Source organism: Trichosurus vulpecula, chromosome X (genome assembly GCF_011100635.1).
Source record: "Trichosurus vulpecula isolate mTriVul1 chromosome X, mTriVul1.pri, whole genome shotgun sequence".
In the NCBI taxonomy this organism is placed as follows: domain Eukaryota; kingdom Metazoa; phylum Chordata; class Mammalia; order Diprotodontia; family Phalangeridae; genus Trichosurus; species Trichosurus vulpecula.
Genome location: NC_050582.1, coordinates 22316299 through 22330799, shown reverse-complemented (window position 1 = coordinate 22330799; position 14501 = coordinate 22316299). Strand labels below are relative to the sequence as shown.

The 14501-nt window shown below is 48.7% G+C and overlaps 1 protein-coding gene across 1 annotated transcript; it reads left to right on the top strand.

Moving 5' to 3' along the window:
- The first annotated feature begins 1335 nt into the window (after positions 1-1335).
- LOC118832776 (protein CXorf21 homolog) lies at positions 1336-8684 on the top strand. Its single transcript, XM_036740124.1, has 2 exons — positions 1336-1418; positions 6484-8684. The coding sequence occupies exon 2, from the start codon at positions 6524-6526 to the stop codon at positions 7436-7438; it is 915 nt and encodes a 304-aa protein (XP_036596019.1). The 5' UTR covers positions 1336-1418; positions 6484-6523; the 3' UTR covers positions 7439-8684.
- Positions 8685-14501: the final 5817 nt, after the last annotated feature.

The window sequence follows — 14501 nt, the reverse complement described above, 5'->3', positions numbered from 1 at the left end:
CCCACTTCCCTTCTCTGTAGTCTCCCAGCTTACGCCTCCTCCTCATTCTCCTTTTCTCCCCTCCCCCTCTCGTCTCCCATTTTCAGACCTGGCCATCCATCAGTCCCAGCCACCAGGCAATCAAGTGGCTAAGCCTGACGTTGGAGAAAAGAACGGTTCAGTCACTTTGGTGGGTTTAATGTGACTGCAGGCTTCCTAGACAGTGAAATGTATGGGCGAATGAGAATGAGCCCAGAGTCACGGAACCCAAGCCTGCTGCTTGCTAGCAGTGAGACCTTGGCCAAGTCGATGCCGCTCTTTGGGGCCTCAGTTCACTCCTTGGTACTACCTGAGGGTCAGACTAGATTCTCCCACCCCCACCTCTTCCTCTCAGTAAGGTGGCAACTTCAGGGTTGATCCAGGATCGTTACGTTCTGGGGACCTGGAAGGCAGGCACTCCTAGATCTAGAGGGTTCATCTAGTACACATTTTACTGAGCCCCAGAAGGGTTGACTGACGTGCCCAAGGTCACAGAGATGGTAGGTAGGATTCGAACCCAGTTCTCTGAAGCCTCGCCTTCCTCGCTCCCTAGTAAAAAGGGGTACAAAGGAGGAGGAAGTTGAGAGCAGGAGACAGGGCGGGGTTATACGCACAAAGCTATTTGAGCGGCAGCTCCGGCCAGGCGAGGATGGCGTGGGCGCTGCTCGGCCGTCCCTCCCCGCCCTCCCCGACTCCGTCCCCGCCCGCCCCGCCACTTACGCACGCGCACAGACGTTCCGCCCCCGCCCCTCCCCCCCCCCCCCCCCGCAGTGTTCCGGGCAGCTCGGGCCGGCCACGGTGGCCAATGAGCTGTGGGGAAACTTGGGGAGAGCGACTGTTCACTGCCTTTCCCTCTCCCCTCCCCCTCCCCCCCGCGTGGCACTCACTGACTGTAGGATCTTGGGCAAGTCCCCTAGACTTCTCAGCCTCAATTTCCTGCCGACTTGGGGCTCTGCCTGTTGTACCACTCGCTATCCCGTGTGCACACTCCCCCCCGCCCCCCCCCCCCCCCCGTCAGGGTGTGAGGATTAATAAGGCTGCTGAAAGGGCCGGACCGCGGGGGCACCAGCAGCCCGTGGGCCGGAGGGGTGGGTGTCTGTGTAGGGGGGCCGGGGGCGCCGGGGCGGAAGGCGGGGCGCCTTTCCACCCCGGGCAGAAGGCCCCCTAAGGAGGGTGCGCTTCCCCCTTCCCGGGAAAACCCAGGCCTTGGGCCCTCGGGGCGCATATTCCCACATCCTCTTTCGAGGCCTAGTCATCGCTGCCCTTGTGACCCGCCCACTGGGTTGGCCACCAAAGGGGAAGGAGTGCTCGGTGGTCAGGGCTGTCTCTGGCAGGAACCAAGAAAAGGCAGCCAGTCCTGAGGGGCTGCATGTGCTGCACTGCTGGGACCTCGGAGCAAGGTAAGCCTCAGGCCCTCGGACCCTGGCCCCAAGGAGTTTGCCCCGGAACGCTTAGAGATCACAGCCTAGGACTGGAACAGAGAGGGGGCCAGCTATATTCTGTGTGAAGTGCCCTCCTTCGGGCCCTGATTACGGGAAGTGCCCAGGGCCTCCCTGTGACTCCAAGGTAGGGGCTTCTCAAAGCGTTCCAGGGAATGGGCATGAGAGCAGGCGGAGTCCTGGGCAAATGCCAAAGCGTAGCAGCCCGTAGGGTCAGGGACAGTGAAACGCCCCACTCTAAGCCATCCTTACTTCCCAGTTACCTAGGACTCTAAAATTAGTAATTGGTGGTGTATTCAGCCCCACTTCCCTGGGAGCCAAGTTGGCTTTGTAGGGTGATCAGGTGCCCTGGCAGTGTGGAGAGAGAGCTGGCCATGAACACAGGGTTCTGGTCCTGCCTCTGACCTGTGCTGGCTGGGTGACCCTGGGCAGATCACTTAAGCCCTCAGTGCTCTAGGATAAGTTGAGGAGAGACAGTCCCTGGGCAACAGTACCAGGGCACCAGCACCTCTTTCATGAGGGACGGAGTTCCTTACACCAATAAAAGCATAGATCCAGTCCCTGTTGTGGTGGGAACCTCTGGTACTAGGACACCTAGGTTCTAGTACTGTCTTGGGGACATTTATATGTGTGAAAACATTTATAAGCGATGTAGTTTATTTTAATTATTATATTTTAATTGAATTTTTATTTTATCCATTCATTCAGGCATGAAACAGTACCCCCCTCCTAGGGGCTCATTTTTGATTGGTGCAGGCATTGTGCACATACAAGTAAATACAGGCTACAGATAAATTAAAGACAGGGTAATTGGGGTGGGGCGGGGGAGGGAGAGGCACTAGCAGCTGATGGTGATGTAGGAGGCTGTACCTGAGTTGAGTATTGAAGGCCACCAGGGATTCTGTGAAGTGGAGGTGAGGAGGGAGGAGTGCATTCCAGGCATGATGAACAGACCTTACAAAAGAATGGAGGTGGGAGATGGGAATGTTGTGTGTGAAGAACAAGAAGGCACCATGCAAGGGAATAATGTATAATAAGCTTGGAAAGGCAGGTGTGAAGGGCTTCAAAAGGAATAAAGGACCTTGTATATAGGAATTGGCAGTTGGGTGGAGCCTTAGAAGGAAGCCAGGGATTCTAAGAGAGTGGCAGTGAGCCAAGGGAGTGCATTCCAGGCATAGGGGACAGCCCATGCAAAGGTCCAGAGATGGGAGATTGAGTAAGAAGGGCCAATGTATGCATGGAGTGTCTGAACCTTCTCAGTCCTAAGCCAGCTTTCATTTGTCTATAAAACATTGCTTCCCTAAAACCACTTGTCTGTAGTCGAGTATCCCAAAGTAGTGAGGTGGTATAGCATCAGTGACAATCCTGAGTTTGTCTCTAACACCACTCCCTTCTCTCATTCCCACTCCATCCCCTCCCATGCTGGCTTACCAGGTGACCCCTCACCAGGCAAAATCCCATCCACCTCCACCTTGTCCCTCAGTGTTTCCACCCCTTGGCTCCCAAATCATCTCATGGCACCAGTGAAAGAGTAAGGACCCTCCCTCCCCCTTTGGGCACACAGTCACACAGGATGAGATGGCATCACTGGGGTGTGATCGGCCTTTCCCACCAATGGTACCTCTCTTCCAAACTTGCCTATCTTGAGATTGCCATCTTTCTTCCAGTCACCCAGCTTCTACCCCTCCCAGTCAGCCGTGTCCTCACTCTCATAATCCCTGTATCCAACCAGTTGCCAATCTTGTCTTTTCTGGCTCTCCGACATCTCTTGTATACATCCCCTTCTCTCAGCTCTTATGACCACCACCTTCATTCTGTCAGCCCCTTCCTGGACTGTTGCAATAGCCTCCTTGTCCTCCCAGCTTCAGGCCTTCCCCACTCCCCACAGCTACCCAAATTTCCCTTCTTCCTAAAGCACAGGCCTGAATATGTCACTCCCCCTACCCAATAAATTCCAGTGACTCCCTGTTAACTCTGGAATCACATATTATTTCATCACCATCTGCCTCCTTCATTCCTACTCTGGAGATGCCGCACAAAGCTCGAGGAAATCTCACAACCATGCTGACTTTCCAAGCGAAGCTGGGCCCTCACTGAAGCAGGGCAGTTCTTTTATTCATCCCTAATTGATTCCCTATCTCCCTCCGGCAGAAGCTATTCCAAATCTGCTCTTCACACCTCTTCCTCTCCCCTCTTTCTCAGCTGAGGACCTTGACTCTTTATTTTACTGAAAAAAATTGAGCTCCCTCTTGTCTCATTCTCTATCACCTCTCATTCTTTTGGCCTTTCCCCCAGTTTTTCACCAAGAGGGGTGGTTCTCATGGCCAAGGCCACCTCTTCTACATATCACTTAATCTCCCTTCGGTCACCTCTCCTCCTCCAGTCATCAATCTCTCCCTCTCAACTAGCTGCTTCCCTGTTGCCTTCAGACATGACTCTCCCATCCTTAAAAAAGCCCTTCACTAGACCCTTTCAATCCCTTAACAATCCCCTATATCTTTCCTCCTGTTCTTAGCTGTTCTTTTTTTTATTTTTTTTTCAGGGGGGAAGGCAGGGCAATTGGGGTTAAGTGACTTGCCGAAGGTCACACAGCTAGTAAGTGTGTCAAGTGTCTGAGGCTGGATTTCAACTCAGGTCCTCCTAACTCCAGGGTCGGTGCTCTCCTCACTGCACCACCTAGCTGCCCCAAGCTGTTCTTCTTTTAAACATTGTCTACCTGCCTCCACCTCCTCTCCTCTCCAAGTCCCCAGCCCTTTGTGGTCTGGCTTTTAACCTCATCACTCGACTGAAGCTACAGTCTCTGAGAAGTTCCCAGCGATCTCTTCTCAGTTTTTGTCCAGATTGACCTATCTGTGAAATCTGACGTTGTTGGCCACCTTCTTCTGGATATTGTCACCTCTTTGGGGTTCCCTGCTATTCTTCATTGCTGGTCTATCTTACTACCTGTTCTGGCCCCTGATGTGGCCGTTCCCCCAGGTTCTGGCATGGTCTTTCTTCCCTTCTCCTTCTGTCCTCTCTTGGTGACTTATCAGACCCCATGGCTTTAACTGTCAGTATCTATGTGGATGACTTCCAGATTTCCATATGTAGCCCCAGTCTCTGCACTAAGCTTATTGGACATTTTCAACTGGATCTCCTACAGACATCTTGGAATCAATATATCTAAAACCGAAACCATCATGTTTCCCCTCAAACCGTTCCTCCTTCCCTATTTCTGTCAATGGCACCACCATCCACCCACTCACCCAGGTCCACAGCCTTGACGTCATCCTCAGTTTCTCCCTCTCCCTCACTCTACGTATTCATTCAGTTGCCAGATCTTACTGTTGCTACCTTCAAGTCTCTCCTATCTGACCCCTTCTCTTTAGTCCCACAGCTGCCTCATCTCCTCTCTCCAGATTACGGCAGCAGCCTCCTGCTTGGTCTCCCTGTCTCCAGCCTCTCCCCACTCCAGTCCATTTTCCTGAAGTACAGATCTAATCATGCAACTGCCTTACTCAACCAACTCTAGTGGGTCCCCATGGCCTCTACAGGGTGTCCCTAAAGTCTGGACCCATAGGCAAAATGCATATTTTGAAATATTCCAAATATAGCAGACCTTAGCCTCCTTGACTATTTTTTCTGGGGTGTGCTAAAGGAGAAGGTGCACTCAATGAAAATCACAGATGAAACACACTTGACTGAACTCATAAAGAATGAATGTGCTAAAATTGACAGCAATGTGGAGTTATTGTATCGAGTTGATGTGAATCTTGCAAGGCAATCAACCTTCGCATCACAGATGATGGAAATCATATTGAAGATATTATTTGTTAATATTCCAATTAAATAAAATATTGTTGAAAATTTCATTCATTTCATTTCTTGAAAATCTGCATTTTTTTGCCCATGTGTCCAGACTTTAGGAACATCCCGTAGAATAACCCAAACCAAAGACCTCTGTTTAACTTTTAAATCCATACCCAACCTGGCCCCAACCTGCCTTTCCGCGTTTCTGTGTTACTCCGTCTCCTGCACTCTGCCATCCCAGACCCAACTGGCATTGTCTCAGTTCATCTCCCTTCTTCATGGCCGTCCCCTGCCCATCCCTGTCCCTGAGATATGTTCTCTCCTCACCTGCCTCTCAGAGGCCTTCTCTTTCTTTAAGATGGAGCTCAAGCACCCCCTTCTGCACAAAGTCTTTCCTGCTTTCACAAACTGCTCGTGCCCCCTTCCTCAGTGCCTTGGGTTTCACTCCTTTATCTGTCTGTCTGCTCAGTGTGGTTATTCGCTTTACATCTGTCCCAGATGTTTTTAATATGTACTTGTTGTCTGCCCCATGAGGATGGATGCTTCTTGAGAGGAGGGATTCTTAGTGCTTCTGTTACCCGCACTCGGTCTAGTTCTGGGCCCACGTAGGAGGCACTTAAGAAATATTTGGTTTATTAGGAAATTAATAAATGTTTGATCTCATCCTTTTTCAAATGCTGTTTTTCTGTAAGTTTTATAATGCACATAGAGTAATAGATAGGTGAACATTTCTTAAGCACTCTGTGCCTGGCCCTGTGCTAAGCCCGGCGAGTACAAATATAAACAAGCAAGCCAGTCCCTGCTTCCTTTGTCCTGGGAAAAGACATCATGTCAAGGGGAGCTGGAAAGGGGTGGGGTATGGTTTGGAGATGAAGGGCGAGTTGGGTGGAGGCCTGGGCACGAGAAGGGACAAGCTTACCGCTCAGAGCTGGGTAGTGAGAAGGCAGATCCCAAGGTTCTGGGAGGGGGGAGGTGAGGCTGGTGCTGGAATGGGGGCAGCTTGGTCAGAAGATAGCCTAGAAATGGCCAGTGGGATGCGTGTGTGTGTGTGTGTGTGTGTGTGTGTGTGTGAGATTTATAGATAGGAATATAGGTGGTTACTGGGGGGCATATGCTCAATTTCTTTTTCTTACTGATATGGGCACTCAATCAAAAAAAAATCTGCAGACCAGTGGTCTGTGGAATTCCTCCCCTGACCGCATTCTCACTATTCCTTATGTGAACTCTTCATTTTTAGGGTTATACTGCACTCTGCTGGTTAGCAGGCTTGTCTGACAATGTTAGCAGAAGCTTTCCTACCTGGTATCCTGTACCGAGAACACACTAAGCCATACAAACCGCACATATGTAAGCAGAACCCCAAAGAGAAAAAGGAAACTTGGACAAACCAGCTTTTGGAGAGTGAAGAAGCTAAGCTTCTGTCCACTGAGATGAAAAGGCCAGACCAAGGTAGGCCTACAAGCCACCCAGAGCACAGTAAGGATGTGTGCCTGCAGAAATCAGCAGACCGGGTGGTGATGCAGGGCCAGCAGAGTGCAGCCCTCCAGGGTAATGCATCTGCAGCTTGGCAGATCCCCCAAAGAGCCCCACCAGAAGAAAACGAGCTGGATCTGTATCGCTCGTGGTCCTGCACCAGCATCTGCCAGAATTATCCTGATCTCCATATCGGGGGGAATCGTGTGGGGCATGCTTACGATTCTGGTTGTTTCATGGACCATGTCCATGATGAGGCTTTCACTGGGCCTCTGCTTCTCTCAGAGGACATCCCACTGGGCCATTCTTCCATCCCCAGCAGGCCGCCCTCTGTGGCATACAAGTTCCCACCTGGGGATGAGGTTCGAGAAAGAAGCATCCTCCTGCACAAGCAGCCCCTGTCCAACTCACTGCTTAACATCTATGTGGAAAAGAAGGTGGATGAGCTCTACAAGCAGGTTTTTGAAGAGAACCTGACCCGGTGCCACTCTGTGACCAGTCTTGTGGCTTCCAATCTACTGATGAACAACTTGAATCACATAAGCTTTCAGATCTCACAAGAGCAAAACATTGAGGTGTCCCGAGCTCGAGAGGCCCTCTTACAGTCTATGGCTTTGCGCAGTCTGTACTATGCTTCCAAAGGAAACAGCTCAGAGCTCAGCACTCCCAACCTGCAGATCTCCAGTCAGACAAAGTGGGAGAAGTTGCCGAAGGTGTAGATGATACCCTTTGGCTGCTGCTGGGGCAGAAGACTGACTGCCCCAGTAGCCTTTTCAAATCAGGGATGGGGGAGGAGGTATTGTTGCATGTGGGGAGACATTTCTGGAGTCCTCAAAGTTGACAAGTGCTTTTCTCATATCAACCCTGGTGTAGTGGGAAGGTGCTGAATTTGGCTTTTTTGGACCCACTTTGAAATTGCCTGCTACCATTATGACAGGAACACCAACTTGCAGAATTGTTCAGCTGGAAAAGACCTTCGAAGTATGTAGTCTAACCCAGAACCAAAAAAACAAAAAACAAAAAACCCTAATCCTTACTATACCACACTCAACAAAGGGATGTCCAGCTTTCGCTGTGAAGCCCTACAGGAATGGAAGGAACCGCCTGCCTCCTGAGGCCTCCCATTGCACTTCTGGAAGCCTTTCATTCCATCAGACCTGGACTTGCCCCTTTGCAACTTGTGCCCTATATTTCTAGTTTTGTCTTTTGGGGCCAAACGGAACAAGTCAAATGTCTTTTCCTAATAAAAGTCCTTTGAATACTCGAAGAGAGTAATCATGTTCCCCCAGTCTCTTCTCCAAACTAAACCTTCCTGTTTCCTTTAACTGATTCTCATATGGCGGAGACTCAAGGCCTCTTGTACACCAGTAGGGGATGTTGCAGAGGGGAGTCCTTTTCAGGTATGGATTGGATGGTCACTGAAAGCCCTTCCAACTGAGATCCTGGGAGGCTGGAATTCTGTGCACTTGCTTCCCTCTTTGGGCCTCAGTTTCCTAATCTGTAAAATAGCCTTGAAGATCCCTTCAAGCTCTTAGTCTCTGGTCCTATTTGTGGAGAGCAAGTACTATTAGCATCATTTTACACATGAGGAAACCACGGCCTAAGAAAGTTCAAGTGACTTTCCTGGTGTAACATTTCGTGGAACTAATGGAGCCAGGACTCAGTGTCAGGTCTTCTGACTACAAGACAGCTGGATGGATCTATCCACTACAGTCTGAAGCCCCCTTCAAATGATAAACTCTTGTGTTTTGGGACAGAGGTATCTTTGAGATGCTCGATTGCTTTTTGCTTCCAAGGGATGCCTGCTTCATTTGTTCCCTGACTTCCCCTTGCCTCTGCCTTCCCTTTGGCAGCTTCATTTGCCACTAAGGTCAGGGAAGCTTGGGCAGCTCAGACAGCCAGGGTCAGCATACTCCCTTAGCACCCTCTTTGCAGTCCTGCAGTGAAGCATTCCAAGGGATGGGATGGGATTTCCTTTTTTTTCTTGGGGTGGGGGGGAGGCAGGGCAATTGGGGTTAAGTGACTTGCCTAAGGTCACACAGCTATTAAGTGTGTCAAGTGTCTGAGGTCAGATTTGGACTCAGGTCCTCCTGACTCCAGGGCTGGTGCTCTACTCACTGCGCCACCTAGCTGCTCCTGATATTTTCTCTTGAGAGCAGGCCATCAACTGGAACAGTCCTTCACAGACCAGGGGCTTCACCAGCAGGCTCCCATTCGCTGAAGCAAGGCTCCACCCCCCCTCCGATTTAGGACAGGGTCTGAGAGAACCACTATGGTTGAAACATTAGCCTGTGATTGCCCCAAGGACTATAGGAGTTTGGTGAAGTCAAGGTGCACAGATAACCCACGGTGGTTCCTTGCCAGCTTGTCCTCCAGGTCCTTCCAGCCAGATGGTACTTGGCTGCACTTACGCTTTGCCAGCATAACCCTGGAGAGCCCAGGGTCACCTTCACGCCCTTAGTGGGGCACTGGCAGAGGACTTGGCTGGCTCAGTTCCTCAGATCCTCCAAACTAAAGTTGGAATGGGCCTTACAGAGTATCTCTTTCAGCCCCCTCCTCTTCTAGATGAAGAAACAGAGATCCAGAGAAAGGGATGAATTGCCCAGGGGCACATAGCTAATACTTAACAGATCTGAGATTTGAACCCGGGCCCTTTGACTCCAAAGCCAGTGCTTCTATTGGGCTCCGATGACATGGAGAGGGAAAGTGAGCTGCGTGTAACAGTGAGCTTGCTGTTGAAACTTGACGCTTTGGCCCTGGCTTGAGATAGCCATTGGCGGTATTTTTTCATTGTGATTCATAGAATGGTAGAGCCACAAAGGACCTCAGAGCTCAGCTCATACACCTGCCTCATTTTATAAAAGACAAAAATGAGCCCAGAGAGGGCAGGTGACTTGTCCAAAGTCACACCAGGCTAGAGAGGCAGAGTCAGGTCTCAAAGCCAGATAACTTGACTCTTTCTCCTGGGATATTGGAGGGGGATGAAGACAGAGAAAGTGGACTGAATGTATACTGCTCTGGGGCAGAGGAGGCTCCTTGGTGGCCTTTCTCCAGAGTGAGATCCACAGTCTTGCCTGTAAGGGTAGAGATAATGGTGTTGGGTCACCCTCTGGTCTGCTGGTAGGGGATCGCCAGCTGCTGGCCCACAATAGAGCTCAGAATGGCTTTATGGGGTTATGAAATCCAAAGTTAGCTTAATATTCCCCAAAGAGGCAGATGCCTATGTTGGCTTGCAAACAAAGCCACAGCCCTCCCCCACATCTTGCTGGCCCAAGGGCTTGTTTTTGCCAGGCCTTCTTTCTTGTCCTTGAGGGTCATGAAGCTGGGAAGATTGCTTGGCACACATTCTTACCCACCCCTGGCATGGGCAGGCTGGTGAAGAGGACGAGAGTTCCCTTGATGGACCATGGAACCATTGCTATTTACTTGGAGTCTCTGCCTCATTCTACCCTAAATAGGATAATAGCAGTTACTCTAAACTAGGGCTGCGAAGACTAAAAAGATGAGATATTTTTAAAGCACTTTGAATTTCTGTGGTAGGAGTTCTGATTGTGGTATGTCTTGGTAAGTGAGAATGGTGTAGCAATGTCCTACCTGCCCTTCTCATCCAACTGTTGGGAGACTTGGGAGGCCCAAGGGTCGAGATTTTGGGAAAAAAAACTGACTGAGTGACTTGAAAATACTGACGAGCAAATGTTTGTTTTTCTCTTTCTTTTTAAAGTTTGTTTTTAATGGAAAGGTCACCTCAATGGGAAAATTAATTAATGCTTCAAATATATCAACTTTGTTGATGTAAATAAAGACTAATCAGCCAATGTCACTGGTGGGGACAATTTGTTTTCCAGACACTATTAGACTAACATTTAACTTGTCAAAACAAGTGATTGTCATAACAACGTGGAACACGTGAGGGTTTGAACAAGATACTGCCATTTTTAACCTACTCCCTAATTAAAAAAGGTAATTTAGGTTACCCTCTGGTATTAAACCTGTCTAATCGTTACTTTGTTCTTGCTTAATAATAGGAGAAATAAGACATCCACTCAAATAAACATTTCTCAAGCGCCTCTTCTGTTCCAGGCACTATGCTGAAGTGCTGGGGATGGAAAGACAAAACAAAACCAAAAATGAAAAACCAGTGCCTGTCCTTAGGGAGCTTCCATTGGGGGAAGTGGGAGAGGAGACAGCATGTAGCCAGAGAAACTGTATAAAATGTATCCAAAGTACATTTGTACATGTGTATGGTGGGAAGCATTAAGAGCTGGAATTGGGGAGGGGGGAGCAGGGCAAGCCTAGTGTGGGTCACCCTTGACTTGAGCCGTGAAAGACTGAGATTTCCCTAGCTCTTTATGTCCATGATTTCATTTAGTCTTTACATCAACCATGTGAGGTAGGTGCTATGACTGTCCCCATTTTACAGATGATGAAACTGAGGTTTGCAGAAGAGAAACACTTGCCCAGCACTCTGCACCAGACACTGAGTCATGCTGTGAGTGGAATAGGTAATATACCACTCAAAGGAGGGAAGATGGATCTTGGTGCTGTTTCCAGTCGTTATGGGTTGCTTCTGCGGACTTCAGGACTTGAATGACATGAATATGTCTCTGGGTTTTGGACCAGGGACACCATGCATTGTCACAGATGATTCCGTTTCCCTTCCTGGTTCCTTGCCCGGCCTACATGGTCCCCTTTCCATCACTATAATCACTAAGGAGCCCCATATGCTTTTGCAGAGGCTGGGAGCAGGGCGAGCTGTCAGGTTGGTATCTCTAAATAGGACAGATGGTTTGTGACCAACTGAGGAGGAGCATCTCCAGGTGCCTTGGCAAGGAAGGTAGGGAAAAGGGAACAGACCAGGCTACGATCTGGCCCAGAGTGGCCTGCCTTGGAGTGGTTGCCACCCTCCTCTATAGAGCAGAATGGGCCCCCCTCCAGCTCCAGAGCTGGAAAGGGCCACCGAAGCCAGGTCAGAGGGGTCAGAAACAAAGCCAGTGGGACAATATTCCCAACTGTGGCCTCAACCACATTAAAATGTCATTGGGAAATACTTGACAAATAAAAACACAACGAAAAAGAGAATATCGCATTTTAAAACTAAGTCAATGTAGGACCTGTAGGGATCCTTATTCATGGATCAGTGACTTCTGTTTCTACAGGCATTTAATACCACTGAACTAGTCCAAACTATTCATTTTTGAGATAAGGGGGCTGAAAGACCCAGGGCTGTGAAATGATTTGCCTAAGGTCACATGTAGGATCAGAGAGTTAGAGTTAGAAAGGAATTCCAGAAGGCCCTTGAGTCCAGCCTCCTCAGTTTACAGTCAAGGAAACTGAGGCCTAGGTAAGTTAAGTGACTGGACCAAGTTTGTGTGAGTAATAAGGGCAGGATTTGAACCTTGGGCCTCTGAGTCCAAAACCTGTACAATTTCTACTGTACCAGTAAGCCTCCCGTATCCTTATTTGATGTCTTCTGCAGAGCCTCACATTGCACTTAACACAGAGTAGGACCATAAGAGCCTGTATGTAGAGCTGGAAGGGACCTCAGAAGCCATCTAGTCTTACCCTTTATTTGGTAGATGAAGAAACTGAGGCACTTGCACAAGGATGTGTGGTAAACTAGGTTAAGAACAGTGGAAGTGAGATTCCAAACTGAATCTGACTAGGGAGTCCAAGTGCTTTCCCCTGTCACCTTCCCCACAGAGCAGCTCAGCCCTTAGATCTGCATTGCACCAGCTTTTGGCAGTTTAGCCCAATATTTTCCTCCATGTGTAGACAGGCCCAAGGATCAGGGATGTTGGGAAGTGGTTGGCCTGGGGTTGTGCAAGCTTGGCTTTTGGTGGATCCAGACCTTTGGATTGGGTTTACAGGCAAGCTGACCCCCAAGTGGTCTTTGATACCAAGGACAACACAGTCCTGAGGCTCTTTGGAGGTGAGCAGAGCCCTCTGGCCTTCCCCTTCCTGATCTGGGTCAGAGCCAGTTTGGTTTGTGGCCATGAAGAGTCTGGGGCAGTAGTCTTCTGGGATATTTACCTTGCTATGGGCCTTCAAGGCAAGATCAGGCCCATATATGCATTGTTTTCTACAGAGAGTCCCGATTTTTTTTCCTCTTTAGAAGATATTGACAAATTGGGGGTTATTAGGAAAGGGGGTGGTAATATAGCTGGGAAACGGAGTAACCAAAAGGTAAATAACTCAAAGCTGTTGCAGTTTCAAAGTAGCCCACATAACTCAACGCAAATCCGTGTAGTTCTTAAATGAAAATAAAAAGATCATGTAGCAATGCATGGTCACTTACAGGTAAAATTAACCAATTCATTGGCTGTGTTCTTAGAGGGTCAAGTCAAACTGCCCAGCCGGCTATTCCTCACCCCCATCCATCTCACATTTTCTCATAGAGGCAGCAGGTGGTGCAATGGAGAGATGGTTGATTGGACCTGGAGTCAGAAAGACCTCTGCATAGGTTTGACTGCCAACACTAGGTTTGTGATCCTGTGCGGGTCACTTAACCTCTCTCAGCCTCAGTTTCCTCATCTATAAAATGGGAATAACCATAGCACTTACCTCCCAGCGCTGTTGTGAAGATCGCATGAGATCATATTTGTAAAGCACTTAGCACAGTGCGTGGCACACAGTAGGTGCTTAATAAATGCTTATTTCTTTCCTTCTTGAAATAACTTTGCAATTATTTGTATTTACTTTGTCTTTGCTTCCGTGGGTACATATTGTATCCTGTCCCAGAAGACCGTAAGCTCTGTGAGGGCAAAGGCTGATCTGCTTTGACTTTGTATTTTTAGCACCCAACATATCACCTGGCACATAGCTATTATTATTATTGATAATAATAATCAGGCACTTAATACATGTGGGTTGAATTGTACTGCTGTGGCCGTTGCCTTTGGTGGTACGGAGCCCATCCATCCACCCTGTGGCATTCTTGTCACTGTCTACCTGTAGCTCCTTCATAGAACACCCATCCCTCTGACAGACACGTTGAATACTGTCCTCTGGGCCTTTTCATAATATTCCTGAGAACAAAGTAGGCCAGCTGAGGAAGGTAGGAGGGCCTACAGATCAGAATCTGAGGGATCACCAGAGGTGGCCTGGCAGGTTCTGGGACCTCTGAGAACTTTCCCGGATATCCTTATTAAAGGCCTCCAAGGAATTGAGTGCAGCTGTGGAGACAGTGCTTACTCTGGTAAGATGAAATTGCTTTAGTTATGATATTGAAAAATGTGTACAACAAATAATTTCTCATTTGAGTCTTACAAGTGCTATTACACCCATTTTAAAGGTGAAGAAATTGAGTCAGAGAGATTAAATGACTTATCCCAGGGATATTTATCCATTAAGTGTCAAAGGTGGGATTTGAACCCAGGTCTTCCTCACCCCAGAGCCATTTTTCCTTGTGCCACATAACATAATAGATAGAGGACAAGTCGTGGAACTAGGTAGACCTGGGTTCAAGTTCTGACTCTGACATACTGGGCAAGTCACTTAGACTCTCAGTGACCTAGGCAACTCTCTTAAGACTGCAAGTTATATAGAAGGTGCTACCCTGTGTTGAGGGAGGGAGTTTGCTCATCCAGGAGTTCCCATTGTCACTGAAACCATAGGTCTGGCCCCTATCCTCTTGAAGAATGTGTATGGAAACCTAGTCTTGATGGATGTGACACAACCAAGCTAGGAAAACATAAACCTCACTTCATTTCCACTGAATCATTGCTGTGGCCAATAATTTTTGAAATGCTATCCTGTTTCTTTTTTGAGACGGAAAAGTATGTA